The sequence below is a fragment of the Phyllostomus hastatus genome, unplaced genomic scaffold (genome assembly GCF_019186645.2).
Source record: "Phyllostomus hastatus isolate PE091 unplaced genomic scaffold, TTU_PhHast_1.1 phas_contig_159, whole genome shotgun sequence".
Taxonomy (NCBI): Eukaryota; Metazoa; Chordata; class Mammalia; order Chiroptera; family Phyllostomidae; genus Phyllostomus; species Phyllostomus hastatus.
This window is the reverse complement of record NW_025333640.1, coordinates 16,781,053-16,798,195: the sequence shown is the minus strand read 5'-3', so window position 1 is coordinate 16,798,195 and position 17,143 is coordinate 16,781,053. Positions and strand designations below refer to the sequence as shown.

The window sequence follows — 17,143 nt, the reverse complement described above, 5'->3', positions numbered from 1 at the left end:
CTCTGATCATGCTACAGGGCTCTTATAAGAGAGTTAAAGGGATTAGAGCAGGCAAGAATTCAGAGCTTGAAACTGGTTGGTAATAAGGCAGTTCCCAGGACATATGAAAAGAAAAAGCCAAGGATGGGAGAAGCAAACCTTTTAACTTCTACATGGTTTAGAAGAATCTATTTCAATAATACATCAAAGTGACCTCTCTTACTCTGCACGGGAATATTGCTGTTTTTGAAAAATATCAGCCATTTTAAAAAACTTTTTTCCCCAGTAAATGTGACATAATGGAAAATCAAATAATCAATGCATAGACCAGAAACTGAAGTCAATTCAGAAAATTAGCCTGCCCTACTGGCTTTTGTTTAATTTTATGTAAGAAATAATAGTAATATGTTTTGTTGATTTTTTTTAAATCTGTGGAGATTTTTGGTGATATTTGAAGGGGGAAAAAAAGAAATTCTTTAAAAGGGATCAACACGGTTCTCTACCTCGATGTGTCAAGGCCTCAAAACAAAAAATTACATGAACAGCCATCCAATCATTGGCCACCTACAAATTACCAGCTGGAGACCAAAAACGAATAAAGCCCCTTCCTTCAAAGTAATGAAACAAAGGTACACGTAAACATCTAGGGAGCACCCCCCAAATTTTAATTCCTGCAGTTTTCAAAATATGGTCAAATATTAGCAATTCCATTTGGTTCCATTTCTTGCCACCCCAAACAGACACCATCCTTTCTGTTGTGTGTGTGTAAGCGTAGAGGAACGTGGCTAGAAAGAGGAATCTAAAGAAAACATCAATCATACAGATGTTTGTAGTTCATGGGAAAGAGGTCTGTTTTAACTAAATACCTGAGTGTGAGTTCGATTTAACAAGACTAATGGCAAAAGTAAGGGCTGGAGAGTTCTCACGTGTTTTATTTTGAGGAGATAGAATACAAGGTCTAAGATCTTGTGTAGACCAAACAACACTCATTAGGCCTTATCTTCAATGATAATGGTTTATCATTTTAAATAAAAGTATATTCGAGTCAGAATCATTGCTGCTTGCAAGAGAACTGGTGTTCAAGGAAATGTTATGCACTGCAGAGAGTGTACTGACAAGCACATTTAACAAAGAAGTTAGCTTTGCATTATTTTGTAGGAATCAGCATAGTTCTTGCTTTCCAGCAATGTTAGGAGAGAAACCTCAGGTACAAAGTGAAAGTCTTACATTTTTAAGAACGATGATCATCATTTTCTTCGGTAACTACACTAAAATGAACAAAATCAAAAAAGAAGATGTATTGGCTCACAAAAGGATAGCTTCCATATCAATCTGTTCATAAGCACTGTTCAATCTTATTTAAAAAAATGTTATGAGCAAGGAGTCTGGATTAAAATGGTAAATTGAACACACTTCAATTTCATTCTCTCTTTAAAGTGGTAATAAAGAGATTTTTAAAAAGAAATTGGCAAAGACAAAGAGAACACGAGAGTGAAATGCGATTTTAGACGCTGGATTTCAGACAAATGTGCGGTATCAGACAAAGGAAGCAAAAGCCTATGTTTTCAGGGGGTAAAACAATTTGCGCTGCAGAGCCCTCAAGAGATTTAGGAACTACCCGCACCTTTGGAATGAGGGGTATCGGAGGTGGAGAAAGAAATGGGCTAAAATAAGGAGGAATTAGAGGTGCATACTTGAGAAGCAGTTAAATCCCTTACTCCAGCACAGATCTAGAGAACAATTATCCAGAAAAGATTAATGTCGAAGCATTTCTATACTAGAGGCCATAGGCACAGCTGGCTCCTCTTTCTCACGCCATTCAATTCCGAGCCCTTGAAAGGGGAATTACTAAAAAAGGCTCCTGTTCACTCTACTCCCCAACCCCCAACACCCCCAATCCCACCTTCTTCTGCCAACTGCAGTAGAGTAAGGACCTATCTGCCTTCTTCTCCACTGAGATGCGAAGACCTAGAAAAATGCTCTGTACATGCACAGAAGGTGCTCAATCTAATTTTCAAATGGTTATCATCACATGAAACTCATCTATAAATAGCTAGCAATTCCTGTAAATGGCTTTCTTATATTTGAATATCTAATCCCAAATTTTGCCTTTTCATCCCTAACTTCCTGCCATACTTACACGTAAATGATAAAAGCTTTTCTTCATACGTGTTTGTCTCCCTCAAACACACATGCATCATAATCATGTCCATACTGTCCTATAACCAATCTCAACAGGTTCAATTCCTTGAGTTTCTCTTCAAATACATAGTGGACCCAAATGAGTAGGGGGAGCAGAAGAACAGATCATTCGGGCTCAGGTAAGTGTGGTTACAGATTCTAGATCTGTGGTGGAGAGGACTCCAACCGAAGTTGCTCTCACTTGCAGTACACTGAGGAAGCCAGGGTGCAGAAGGCACATGCAAACAGTCATCATTATACAATCAAGTCTTGTTCTGATGGCGAAGGTGGGTGGGTAAAGGGAACCTCAAGGAAGGGGAAAGTGGATATAAAGCTACTTAGCTTTTTAACCTTAGGGTGCACTTAAAGAGGACTCAACTTCTACAGCCCTTGGGCTGCTTACTTAACATTCTGCTGTCCTCTTCCATTCACAGCTCATCTTTAAGTGGAAGGAGAGCAGCAGCAAAGCCATCTATGTGTCAGTTTTACCAACTGCCACGTGACTAATGCTTACACACAGAGAAGATGAGCTTAATGGGAATAGTGCTCACAAGAAAATTAATGGAAGTAATATCGTATAGAAGAATACTTTTAATTTTTTTTGTTATAAAACAAGCTAAGAAAAAGCTCGTATGAAAACATTTTTATTAGAAATTTTTATCCATAACTTGATACTGACTGAGTAAAATCGATAAAATTTTTTTTCAACAAATGCTGTTATTTACACAAGGGAAATTTATACATTTATACTCTTAAAGCCTGCCATTCCTAGGCTCTATTATTACATCAGGACATTTTACTTCTAAATACTTTTGAGTTGCCCTTAGATTCATTTCTCACCCAAACTCACCAATGTCATCGTCTGTCCTGTCAATCGGGTCCTTCTCCAGGCAGTCCCGCACAATGTCCCTACTCATCAGAGGGTCCGATGCCCTCTCGATGTCTTCTTCGTCATCGTCGTCCTCAGAATCCACTGCTGTCTCTGGCAACCCACTCAGGTCCATATCACCAGCCTCACTTTCTGTGGCCTTAAAATAGACCAAACATTGTTTTTAATTGAATGCACTGGGGTGACATTGTTTAATAAAATTATGTAGGTTTTAGGTGTACAATTCTAGAGACATCACCTGTATATTGTAACGTGTGTTCAGCACCCAAGTCAAGTCTCCTTCCGTCACCACGTACCTCTTCATCCTCTCTACCTCCCCACCCCCTTTCCCTCTGGTAGTCACCATGCTGTTGTTCGTCTATGCAAAAAATTTTAAAACTGTTTTCAGTAAATCTTTTGTGCCCAAAAGAAATAAGAACTAAATTAGTTTAAAATATTAAATTTTTATTATATCAATTTTCTGTAACAAAGTTACAGATATTCAATACCAACAAATATTTATGTACCAGGTACTATGTAAAATAATTACTTCAACAGAATGAGTGACTTTATTTCCTATTAAATTTTTAGTAAGCGTTAATGACTTTATCTCAATACTTTTTTAGTTCTTATTTGAGCTATCATATGGCATTTAAAACAGTAAAATAAAGAAGAAAAACAGTTTATCTTTTATTCCATTTTTTTTTTAAAGAATAGCTTGCCCTGGCTGGTGTAGCTCAGTGGATTGAGCGTGGGCTGAGAACCAAAGCATCGCAGGTTCAATCCCCAGTCAGGGCACATGCCTGGGTTGCAGGCCACAGCCCCCAGCAACTGCACATTGACGTTTCTCTCTCTCTCTCTCTCTCTCTTTCCCCCTCCCCTCCCTCTCTAAAAATAAATACATAAAATCTCAAAAAAAAATACAACAACAACAAAAAAAGTAGCTTAAGCTCGTGTTAATATTTTCTAAAGTTTACCAAAAGAATTTTAATCACATTTTTGGTTCGTTAGGTACCATTTCCTGAACTAAAATATGTACACTGTAAGACAAACCTAAAATAAGAATAATTGAAGACAGAGTACCTATTGAAGATAGCATAATTAAAAACAGACAACCTAACATTTACAACAGCTCTCTAAACAAGGCCTTAGAAAACATGATTTAGTAAACACCATCAGGAGCAGAGGCGCTCCAGCGGGACAGCAATAAGGCCCTGTGGCTGAGGCAGAGAGAATCAACTGCGGCATGCTCAGAAACACCACGCCTACTTTAAATTCAGAGTTGACACCATTGTCTCTAAACTCTAGAATGAAACTGAAGTCAAACTTGATGAGAGGTAGTGTGCCACAGCTGTGACCAGAGAAACTAGGCTGATGTTGTTGTTATTGGCACCTCATTTCTGAAGTCTAGAAAGGTGACAATGTGCTAATACTTGGCCTGATTACATTTTCACCTGTTTCATCTTTACACTGAAGGTGATTATTTATCACCTTGTATTTTCAAATTTACAATCAGTTTTCTACATACACATTCTTTAATATTAGCCCAGAGTGAAGAAGGGACACTACTGAAGACAGAAAACTCATTTAAATCATAGTTATAACTTAACATTTTCCTTTTATTTGTAAACATCTAACATATGATAAGAGATGAAAAATATATTGATACCATCTCAAAAAAATCATTCCTATCATTTAACTGAATTACATCTGTCTTAAATAGAACAAAAAAAGACTTTCCAATGTCAATTGAATTAATCTCTTCAAAACTGAATCTTCCACCCTGTTTGTGTAAATGATCATCAGTTGTTTTCTGTTATGTGTATTCCATTCTTTAAGAGACTATTCATAAAATAACATTCACTATACCAGCAACTTAGGAGAATATTTCTGTTTCAATAAATATCTTTTTTATTTTTAAATACTACAGTATTCCTTTTAATAATGTTTGAAATAAAACAGTAACTTTTTAGGAATCTACTAATTTCATAATATCACTTTCTCGTGAGCAATAAAATGTCTGAAGAACGAGTGAAGTTAAAGTTTAATGAACACCAAGTGGTCTACAGAAGCGTACTCAACTTAAAAGCAATGCCTGGAACCTAGTATGGAATTTATTTTTGCTGAATGACCACACAAACTCAGACTTTAATTGTTCAAATCTCAGCTCTACCAATGATTATGTGACTTTAACAAAGTCCCTTAACCTCTACAAAACCAATTTTAGTATCAGTAAACTGGAGTTACATCTTGCCATTCACAGGACTCTTCTTGGATCAAATAGGGAAGAGAAAGCCAATGACAAGCCACATCAAGTTGCGTTCCTTCCTCAAGGGGACACATTTTCCATTTCAGGACTTGCATGCCTTTACCTCTTCCCATCCCTGCTATAGCCTCACACACAATTTACATGAGCATATTTGTAAAAAAAAAAATCTAACCAAAAAACAAAACAAAACAACCACAACTGTTAAAACCCCAACCCCTTATATACTGTGAAAAAAAATTTCTCTTAGGCTAACTGCATCCATAAAATTCTGGCTAAATGGCTCATAAAATAATTACAGAAACAGCGATCCTACATTGAATGACTACCATGTATCTAGCACTATATGTGATGCTTTTAGTAAATAATAACCTTCATATCAACTCAGCAAATTAGGTTACCCCTATTTTTTAGATGAGAAAACAAAAAGGGAAATTAAATAATTGTTCAATGTAAATAAAACAAAAGAAAACCCAGTGATTGTGCTGGGACTCCAAATCTGGTCTAACCAGCACAAACTACTAAACACTTTGTATCATAATACTTTGACCAGTTTTCTCAAAAGACTGCTTCATAAAGAGAATCGTTAAAATATAATAAAGCCATGGAATGTTTTCTGCTTTGCTATGCCATAAAGCATACTGGTAAAACGCTTAAAACATGTATTTGCATATAAACACAAAACACTTGCTAATTTCTAGCTCCCTCCAAACTAATATTACTAAGATTAATGTGAGTCTTTAAGTTCTTTTATTTCAAATAATGATATGCACACAAACGCTTAGTATCTAAAAGGTATCTAATAGGATTTGTCTCAGGAGCAAGAAGAAAGGCTTATATATTTTAGTTAGACAAATAACTTCCATCATAAATTAATTTATCTTCCACATTTATAACCTAACGTAGATTTAAATGCACATTATAGCTATAGTCAGTAGTCTTAAAAAACCTTCAATATTCTCAGATCAATGCTCTATGATTTTTTAAAATCAAAAGGGACTACATATATCATCATTAAAAATATAGTTTTAAAAGCTAGTTTATTTTGCATTTTTACAAATTAAGAAAAAGAACACACTGAAGAAATATTAAGTATCATAAAGTTCTGATAAAGTGTTAATTTAACTAAAATAAACATAACCAGCACACGTTTTCTAAGTACTTAAAAATCAGTTACAAATAACCCTTTCTGCTTCTTAAATAACCTACACATACCCCCATGTTAAAGAGGGCTGCTTCATAGTATTCTTAATGTAAGCAGAATTTGTGCATAATTTCAAACATACATATTTAACTCAAATAATACCTAAATTTAGGCTAGAAAGTTATACTGAAAGCTAGTGTTGGTATCAATTTAATTGATGGATTGACTTTGGTGTGTACACAATTCAGTATACAGAACACGTATCACAGAAATGGACACTGGAAACCTATATGATCCTATTAACAAGTGTCACCCCAATAAATTTAATAAAAAATTTGAGGCAACAAAGTGAGTAGGAACTGCAGCCATAACCATATTTGTAGAAAGTATGAAAATATATTTCAACCTAAGTGTAATGCCAGCATTAAGTCTAGTTTGTATATCATAATTTTTGCTGTTCCTAGTTTTACATGATCAATGTTTTAATTTTAATATAGGCTTTAAAAATATGTATATGCTTAAAAGAAAGGAACAATTCTTTAAAGCTCTTAATGTAAATTGTTAGGGTTCTTTCCAAAAATTAACAATCCTAATAAGTATAAGAATGCCTATGTATGAATATTCATTAGAAAGTCTGTGCTAATTTGATGGAAAAAAGGTTCATATTAAAATCCTCATATACTCAATTACTAATGTTTTAAGTATATTAGAGTATAGATATTTGCATGTGCTCTTCTGAAAATTACCTACTCTTACCCTTTAAATTGTTATATTATGAGCTGATTATTTTTCTTATTGATCTGCATAAGTGAATTATATTCTAACTTTAAATGTCTCAATTGATCTTTTAATTATTAATATTTTTGATCATTCACCATACCATTAAGAGTTTGCTAATGCTTGGAATTTAATCTTAATTATATAAAGTAGGACTGTAAAATGATTTCCCCACCCCAAAGACCATTTATTGAATATTCTACCACTTTTTTCATTGATCTGTGCAGTTTCCCCTAGTATACACTACATCTGTACATACTGAGTTCCATTGCGCTTGAACTCTCTATTCCACTGATCTATTTTTGTACAACTATTTCCAGACCACTTAGCCACTGCTCTGCTAATTACACCACTTAGCTAGGACCTTATCATGGCTAGAAATTGCATTGTCTCATATCACCAACTTAGTCATTCCACTTTCTATCACCAACAACCTCCTACTTAAAAAAAAAAAAAGTTATTTATTTATTTTTGGAAAGAGGGGAAGGGAGGGAGAAAAACATCAATCAGTTGCCTCCTGCACACCCCCAACCAAGAACCTGGCCTACAACCCAGGCATGTGCCCTGACCAGGAGTCCAATCAGCAATCTTTCAGTTTTGCAGGATGACGCCCACCCACTGAGCCACACCAGTGAGTGAGGGCCACCTACATTTTTTTTTCGCTTGCTTCCATCTTCTACCTGCTTCCATCTGCTTTCAAGGTAACCCTTTTTTTCTTAACTCAAGCATAATCTTCAATCTTCATGACTCTACTATTTTCTATATCTAGCTCTCACTCCTCTAGCTAATATTTCCTAGTCTAATATTTCACATTCATTAAACACATCTGTACTGAATGGCTACGATTTTCTGGCAGTATACTAGGCTCTAGAGAGAAAATAGAGACAAGACAGAAAAGTTCCCTGACTTCTTGAGGCTGTCATTCTAGTAGGCACACAGAACATAGAAAATAATCTTTAAAAATCTAAGTAAAAGGACTAGCCACACCCTGACTGGTATAGACCAGTTGGCTGGGCATCATCCTGCAAAGTGAAAGGTCACCAGTTCAATTCCAAGTCAGGGCACATGCCTGGGTTGCAGGCCAGGTCCCTGGTCAGGACTCATGCAAAAGGCAACCAGTCAATGTTTTTCTACACATCAATGTTCTCCCTCCACTCTTTCTTCCTCAATTTCCCTTTCTCTAAGAACTCTAAGAATAAATAAATAAAATCTTCTTTTTAAACAAAAAGGATTAGTCAGGAAGGAATCAAAATGTAGGACCTACTTTTTAGAGGAAAATTAAAAAGAAGGTGATGGGATTAGCCAGAGATCGTATGTGCATAACCTGAAGACGCGGACAATAGTGTGGTGATCGCCAGAGGGATGGGGGATGGGAACTGTGTGAAGGTGGGCAAAGGGGGGTTATATGGGGAACATCTGTAGTAGTGTCAATGATAAAAAATAAAGTTTAAAAAACTCACTGGGAAGATGGTGCTTCAAAAGGAAGACAGGCAATAAAAAGGATCATGTTAGGAGAAACCATTCCAGGCAGAAGGCATGCAAAAATGAAGTTCTGCAGTTAGAAAAAGCCTGGCATATTGCTCTATCCATTTTTCTATTACACTCACATACAAAACTTCAGTCCTGGGAGAAGCCAATCTTTGCACTCTTTGGGTGGAGAAACTTACTTAAAAGGGCAGAAGGGAATCACTCTGTATTTGAGGGCGCCAACTCAATTGAATTGCATTGCTCTGGTCAATTTGCTTTCCTACTCTCTGAAACTACTATTTCAAAACTTTGCTCTCCTTAAAACTCTCTACCAGCCAATCCTCTCTCTCTCTCAACAAATGAACTCAACTCTTCAGAGAGAAATATAGAAGCCACAAGACAGAAACTCCTTCTCCCAAACTTCCTATTTCAAACCTATCACCTTATGTCCTTGTTAAAACAAAGGAGGGATTCTATTCTTAAAGGTAGTTATTCCACTTTGCTCTTGAACTCCTCCCCTCGCAACCTCTCAGAAAAATTATTCTACCCTCTTCTCCCTATACACAGTATCCAATTTCAACCTCTCCATGCCCATCTAATGAGCATTTATACTCACTTCAATGAGACGCTTTCTCCTAAATCAGAAATGCACAAAGATTAAATGGGTTGCCATGAGAGAGAGCTGTCCATCCCTGGAATTGCTCAAGAAGAAACTGGATGCTTGATTGACAGGAATACAAGATTTGTTACTAACCCAAGTATGTACATCTGTCGGGTTTCTTCTCAGCTTAAGAATTTCTGATTAGAAGATCACAGACACAGTATATTGGGGATCTGTACTATATGCTAAGTTTGAAGAGCCAATAACTAAATCTTTTGCTACATTTATGAATTTATATCCTTATGAAGGATATATAACCTTACAGGCTACATGCCTGCCATCAAGCTTGAAATAAACAGCCTTGAAATACAACTAAAATGAATCAAATTAAGCAGTGAACCTCTATCCCATCTACACCCCAAGATAAAGTCAGACTGCAGGCTCCAACCACATCAGAGCAGCTTGGAGTTCTCTCCCACATTCTGGATGCTCAGATATTCTGATGGTAGCTGAGGACAGCAGAAGTACCACCAAGATTTTCCTCATGACCTTACCCAGCCTACTCAAGGTAACAGCACACAAAGCAAGCAACTCCCCTTGTAACATGCCTCAATAGGTTATACAAACCACTTACTGTGTTCTTATAAATTTACAGTCAGGTTTGTATCTACCTGAAGAAAGCAGTGGTAACTTCTACAACCTCAAGCTGTATCCCCACTATAGATATTTAAAATGTATATAATCATCTCAAAGTTTAGAAGACAAGGGCTCTACCATGATGGTTCAATTAATATAAACTGAAGCAAAGCTTTTACTTATAGTGTGTTCATTATCCTACTGTAAGCCACACTCTGAGTAAATGTTAAAAGATAACAACTTCTAAAAATAGGCAAATTCCATTTGAAAATGGAATTACTTTCTAGAAGTTTAAATACCAGTTAACAATTAATTCATCAAAGTGGGAACTTAAAAAGTTACTTTCAAAAGCCAGATTAGTTATATTTTTCTTTATTGTTTTTCAAATACAGCTGTCTCCATTTTCCTCCCTCCACTCCCCTGCCCACCCTTGATCCTACCCACTTTGGCTTTCCCCTCGTGTCCTTTATGCATGTTGCCAGATTAGTTATATTTCTTATTGCAAAATAATAGAGAAATTTTTAATCAGTCAAGAATCTGCAAAAAATTGCATTTGTGGCTATCAATTATTAGTAACCTTTCCACGATATCCTTGAATCATTTTTTAAAAAGTATGTAACTAAAAAAATATTAGTTTTCTAATATCTGTTCAAGTTAGGGCTTAAATGTGTTCTGTCCTAATGTTATTCTAAATGTTTAGTACTTATAGTACTAAAAAAAAAGAAAAAAAAAAAAGAAAGAAACTCAGCACTGCCTAAACATATCAATGACCCTGAAACACTATGTTTCCAAAGAAAGGTACTTGATCATTGTCTTATATCACAATTCCTAAGAAGCCAAGATTTAATTACAGTTTGTAAAGTATGTATTATGTTTTCTTTGTTTGAAACCATACAAAATCCCATATTAGTAATATATAATTACAGACCCCCCACAAAGGACCTCTTATATTTTAGTCACTTTTCCTGAATTCGCACTTTCTAACTCAATAAATTATTCATTAACAATAAAATTTTGCTTTTAAAACTTTTTTTGAATTCCATAGTTCTCGTTTCTTTTCCATTCATAGGTATCATAAAAATTTATTTTAAACACATAGTTAAATCTATAGGTCATAAAAAATGTAAGAAAAAATAATCCAATCTTAATCTTTTCCTTTTGTCATATTCTAAATATTATTTTTTTTTAAAAAAGCCTTATTATAAAAGCATAGTTTTGCAGTTTTCCCCTACAGCTGTGGTTTAAAAAGCCATAAACCTTAACACATCTATACTGAAAATAATAATACACTTAAAGTCAAGAGAAACATTTCCATTGTAATCATTCCATTAAAAATTCTGATAACTGGTAATAGCAGAGGCAAATACAATTAGATAGTAGTACTATCTCCTAAAACAAACTACAATGTTTATTCTGTATGAAGTATAAACATTAACATTTTATGTCTGTAGATGCACATATATGCACATAAGTTAATATGCAAGCTCTATCAATTAATAATCATAAAAGTCCTTGGAATGCATGAAAATAAAGCAAATGACAAGGAAAACGCCTTCTTCTTACCTGGTAGATATCAGAAAGACTGCTGCTCCCAGAGTCACTAGTGATACTACATCCTGAGTGGCTGGAAGAAACGTGGGTCACCTGTGGGTGGAGACTATCAGTAAGGTGTAGTTTTGTGAAATCTGCAGGAAGCTATGGAAGGAGCGGGAAAAACTAGGATTACAATTTGAATCAAGAACTTCAAAAATACATTTAAGAATTATATAATACTCTCTTCCACATCATTTAAGCAAGTATTAGGAAAGATCCTTCATTTTTTTAAATTCAGAAATTACTAAAGATTGTCTTATTTACCAAAAATCACAAAATAAAAATTTTAAGTTCATGGGTATTGAATAAACCTCAAATAATACCAAATTCAATGTGTAAACAGGTGGGTTTGGCAGTTGAGATTAACTTGGGTAAGCATTTAATTCAATGAGCTAACATTTTCAGATTACACACCAATGAGTAAATTAGCTTACTACTTCTTACTATCACAAATGCAACTTTGTGATGAGAAACAGCTTAAATAAGAAAACAGATGTAAGGTTTTTTTATATCCCCCCAATAATGTTTAAATATTACATTTAAAAATGAGCATCTTAGAAGTGACAAAGGGCATTATTATATACAAGTAACTGTGCTAGGCTCTATGGAGAAAATAGAAAACAATGCTCTCAGAGAGCTTAGAATTCAGAAAGTTATGGACAATATTGCCTTATCTATTCACATACACAAACATCGAACTTCTACTTGTTCAAGTATAACCCTAAATAATCATAACCTCTATTAAACAGATTCACTAAGCACCTTTTAAGTGGTTCCCCCACGTTTGCATACAGCTGTGAAAATGCATTGAAAAGGGGAATGCATTTCAGCCCTGGCTGGGTAGCTGAGTTGATATGCTAAGGTTGCAGGTTTTATCTCCAGTCTAGGCACATACAAGAAGCAACCAATGAATGGACAGATAAGTGGAACAACAAATCTCAATCTCCCTCTCTCTCTCTCTCTCTCTCTCTCTCTCTCTCTCTCTCTCTCCCCCACCCCGCCTTCTTTCCCCTCTAAAGTCAGTAAATTAAAAAAAAAACATTTAAAAGGAAGCATTCATACATTCACCCAATGAACAAGTATTTACTGAGCTCTTTTCCTCTTTCTATGTGCTAGTCAGTGAATGAGAGAGTAAGAAAATATTACCCTTAAGAATCTTGATCTCTTATAAGTAATTACTCATCCTTTTGAATTAAAAAAAAGAGATGCTACCTATAACATCACACTTATAATACTATTGGCCAATTACACATATGACATTTCAAAACATATGTTAACCATCATCATGCAACCCTGACAACAGGCTCTTTCCTGCCTACAGATCTGGCTGTTGACTAACAACAAATATATAAACTAATTGTTAAAACTTAAGAGTTTACACTAGCAACATTCCCTTCTTCTACTTTGACCTCAGCCCTTCTCCCCTCCAAAAAACAAGATGTCATTCCATAGTTCGCAATAAGCTTCACAAGGGGGGGAGATGTCAGATTTATGACAATGACCAATGGGTTCTGACACCTCAAAGACCCAAAGGAAGAAGCAAATGTATTTACATCCCACAATCATTCAGACCTGACTTAAAAAGCAGAAATATAATGTTTAGTAATACTTATTATAGTCTGTACAGGAGTATTTTTTTTAACTTCGTGAGAGAAAATGCATCCAAGGGAAAGGCTTAAAGGTGAATTCATTAGGGGACGTATGAGGGCATGTCAAGTAAATGGATGCAAACGTGTTGGAGGAGCTCAGAGGAGGTGTTTCTTCAAATGTGTGAAATCATTACAGACATGATGTGTATCACTAAGAGTGTTTCCTTTTACATTAAAGATGTTTAATGTTAGGTAAAATTTAGGAGAATAACAATTTCCTTAGGAATAGATAGGCAAATACCTCTAAATTAAGAATTTATGTTTTATTCACAATGTGGGATTGTGAAACAGTTGCAGGATTTCTTCAGGAACATTTGAAGACAGAAGTTTGCAGAAATGCATTAATGACTATGCTCTCATAGGTAGTTCAGTAATAAATATCAGGTATCAAAACAATGTGTTCAAAGCCAGGACAAAAATCCTTCACCATCCTAGCTACGTTTCCATTTAATTCAGTCACTCACCGTAGAGGCAACTGGGGAAACATTACTCAATGGCTCAGTGATTTTGAAAGGCATTGATCAATACACACAATTACAGAGTAACAAACTGATTTCTACTGGTTATCTTTTATAGCCATGACTCAGGTTGACACGGACCATATAGCATGATTTTTAAAAATCAATATATCAAATGAAGATATAACTATCCAATGAATTTTTACTCACTAAAAAATTAGGTATGTCACACAGACACTTCTCTTAAGTACCCATCAGCTGGTCATCTTTTCTGACCAAGAACTCCCTGTGTGAAAGGCAATAGGCGTTATAAGAGCTCTAAATCTAATAGACATGGATGCAGCTTTTTGTATCTGAACCACAATCTATTCATCTATGTCTACTTGCAGCCACAAATGCCAGAATTGCGTGGCTGTGTTCAGCTGAGGACTGTAAAGACTATCTAAAAGAAAAGAAGAAATGTTTTCACTCTTAAGAATTTAATTCTAATTTTATAAGTATTTGTCAAGTAGCTGCTATTAGACTCTTTGTCAGGAACAGGTAGTCTCAGGGTGAATAAGGCATTCCCAATTCCAAATGTAACTTCCACATGAAAAGTCATTGAAATAGGTGTTATGTATGATAGAAAAATAAATCAGCTTTTCCAACATGGATTTTATCTCCTCAATACCCTCTATGTTCTTTAAAACAAAAACAAACAAACAAAAAAAAAACATGAAATGCTGTTACATTAAACCCAGAGTAAATAGATGCTATGTTTACAAAAGCTTTAAAAATTTTCCATAAATTGGGATAACAGTGCCATGATGAAATTTTATTGAGAGTAGACACCAGCCAAGGTTATGGGATGGGAGAAATTTTGGAAGCTGTTCCCATACGGGGAAAAGTGGTGTAAAATGCGCGGACTTGGCTCAGCCACGAAACTTGAATAGATGGAGCCTGAGCCCACACCGAGGAGAAACAGGTCCAAGAAACAAATGAACTGTATGGGGACTGGGGGTCAGGGGCAAACCCTGGCACAGGCACCACGTTTAAACCTGAGGGCAGCGGGGTAACGGCAGAACCCCTGGGGAGACAGTAACTCATGGTCTTAGCAAAATATACCAAAGAGGCAGGGGTTGGGTGTGGTAGGGTGGGGGGGCAGGCATGACATGCCAAAGACAACAAGATTTACTTATTCCAAACTTTTCTAGGCTTGACCCATTCCAAACTCTTCTAGACTTGACACACTACCTCTTTAAATTACTATCAGTATGCTATCAAATTTCAGATTAAAAAGGGGCTGTGAATTATTTGACTTTAGATAGCATTTATACCAATAATCCTATTAAAAAACAGGAAAAGAATCTTGAAACTGGTACTATATACACAGCAATCACCTAAATAAAACTAAGTAATAATTAATTTAAAAATACAGTTTATACATTTTGATCTTAATACCAATATATTTCACAGCAAAGGAATCTCATATTTTTCTTATTTAAGTATTTGTTATATGAATATACTGCTGCTCAAATTTTTCCTGAATAAAGCAACCTAGATTCTAAAAATGTTGTGCTTGTGAATCACAACTGTAATAAACTACTGTTTGGCAAATGACTGAACCATACATAGTTTAACCATAAACTAACTATGTAACAATAGCAGTAATACTTAAGTCAGATTCTTAAATGTATAATGTTATAAAAAAATTTAAAATTAATCACAGTTTTGCTAAATCTGGCATTAATTACATAATATTTTATTTTCTTTTGGGGAGAAAAAGGGATGCTTTTTCTCCCAAAAAACACTTTTAAGTAAGAATTACTGCACAGATGTAGTAAGTCTCACATGTGAACATGTATTTGATAATCTTTGATTTAATAATTAATGACTGGCATTTGTAAAAGTACTAGCTGATAATGCACTCAATGAGGGTGGATGCCTTGATGCTTCTGACACAACTAAGTAAATACTTTGTGGAACTGGTAAAATTCCTCAAAATAGTGGTAATGAAGTAGAGACTAGGGTGGCTGTTCCCCCTGCCCCCAAACTTCTTTGTGCTCATGTTTTCAAGCTCAATGAGGAAGAGTCAGTATATTATTGGACATATAATGGAAATGTAATAGTTTCATGTTCCATAATGCATCATTATCATATTGCTGTAATAATGCAATAGTCAGAAAACAAAACAAAATACTGTCACCATCAGCTGATATTTATTTAACTGAAAATTTCCCAACTAACCTTAGCATCACTGTATTTCAAGGAAATATTACAAGAGAATACATAAGGTTTGGGGTGATTGTTGGAATCTATCCAACCTTCTCTGGCAGTTAATATTGATTAACACTTCCTAAGGTAAATTAATTATCACACTTAGTGACTAAAAACAAAGTTTACCCAAATGAACACTGTTATCCCCATATCATCAATGGAATTTTGTGAGTGTTCTTTATGCTCATGTTTTCAAGCCCTCCAAGAAAGAGTTGGTATATTACTGGATACATTTCCTATTTTTCTCTGAGGTGTTAGTGAACATAGCCTCCTATGTTTTCCACGCATTCATCATTCACTGAAAACCTGTGTTGGGAGGACTAAATGAATGACGGAGCCTAAAGCACTTGGATTGGGGCCTGGCACACAGAAATCACTACAGAAGTGTGTTAGCTCTCAATTCTCACGTGCTAGACGCTGTGTAAGACAGAGGGCCTTTCCAGCTCCAGAATTCCTGTCAATGGAATCTAAGACTAGATGCCAGAGGTAATTTCGTTCTCCCCAAAAGGGCTTTAGTGACTCAAGTTATCTAGCTACACAACTCTTGCCCATTTGCGAACTCAAGTTGTATTTTAAAAGAAACTCTCATTTTCTTTCTCTCTGAGTACACACACACACACACACACGCCAGTTCTTTTTTTACTCCTGATCTTTGCAGATACTAGTTCTGGCACTGAGCTGTTCCTACGTACAGCTTGAACACAGGCAGGGCTATTATTTAGTAGCTCATTTTAAAAACCACTTTATAATATACTCAACTATTATTGCTTTAAATCATAATATTTTTTAGGAAAACCAGAAGAAGTAAACATCTGGACTCCTGAATATTATTCATCAGAAATAATTTATGCTTCCTTATACTCTCTTAAGATATGCTCTAGATCAAACGCTCATCTTTCAGTACTTTATCCATCAGTATCCCACACAGCAAAGAGAAGACTTTTTGCACAACATACAATTTCTTTTGTATATAAACATATATAAAAGCAAGAAACAAAGTTTTGCCAAAAGTGTCATGAGATAACAAACTGATAAATCTAATATTTCTTATTAAAATTCACAGGCATTTTACAATGTTGATATGACTAAGCTTTACAGAAATGGTTCTACAAAAGTTTGCTTTATATCTACTAGAGAAAGCTGCCAAAAACAAAACATGTGTAAGAATCCAACATTCTCTAGTCTTCCTGCCAGGCTCAAAAGACATAAGCCTCATTGCAGACACACATGGAGTTTATCTTGTGGTCGACTTCCTCCTAAGTCAAACA

General features: G+C 35.3%; 1 protein-coding gene across 10 annotated transcripts in view; it reads right to left on the bottom strand.

The window, feature by feature from the left end:
* The window catches only part of RAPGEF2 (Rap guanine nucleotide exchange factor 2), a 220,847-nt gene that overhangs the window by 37,157 nt on the left and 166,547 nt on the right, over nt 1-17,143 (bottom strand). For all 10 annotated transcript variants that reach the window (XM_045830833.1, XM_045830836.1, XM_045830837.1 and 7 more), the window contains 2 exons: nt 11,483-11,614; nt 3,011-3,188 (listed from right to left, as the gene is read on the bottom strand). In XM_045830833.1, coding sequence (XP_045686789.1) covers nt 3,011-3,188; nt 11,483-11,614 — 310 coding nt within the window. The remainder of the gene's footprint in view (nt 1-3,010; nt 3,189-11,482; nt 11,615-17,143) is intronic.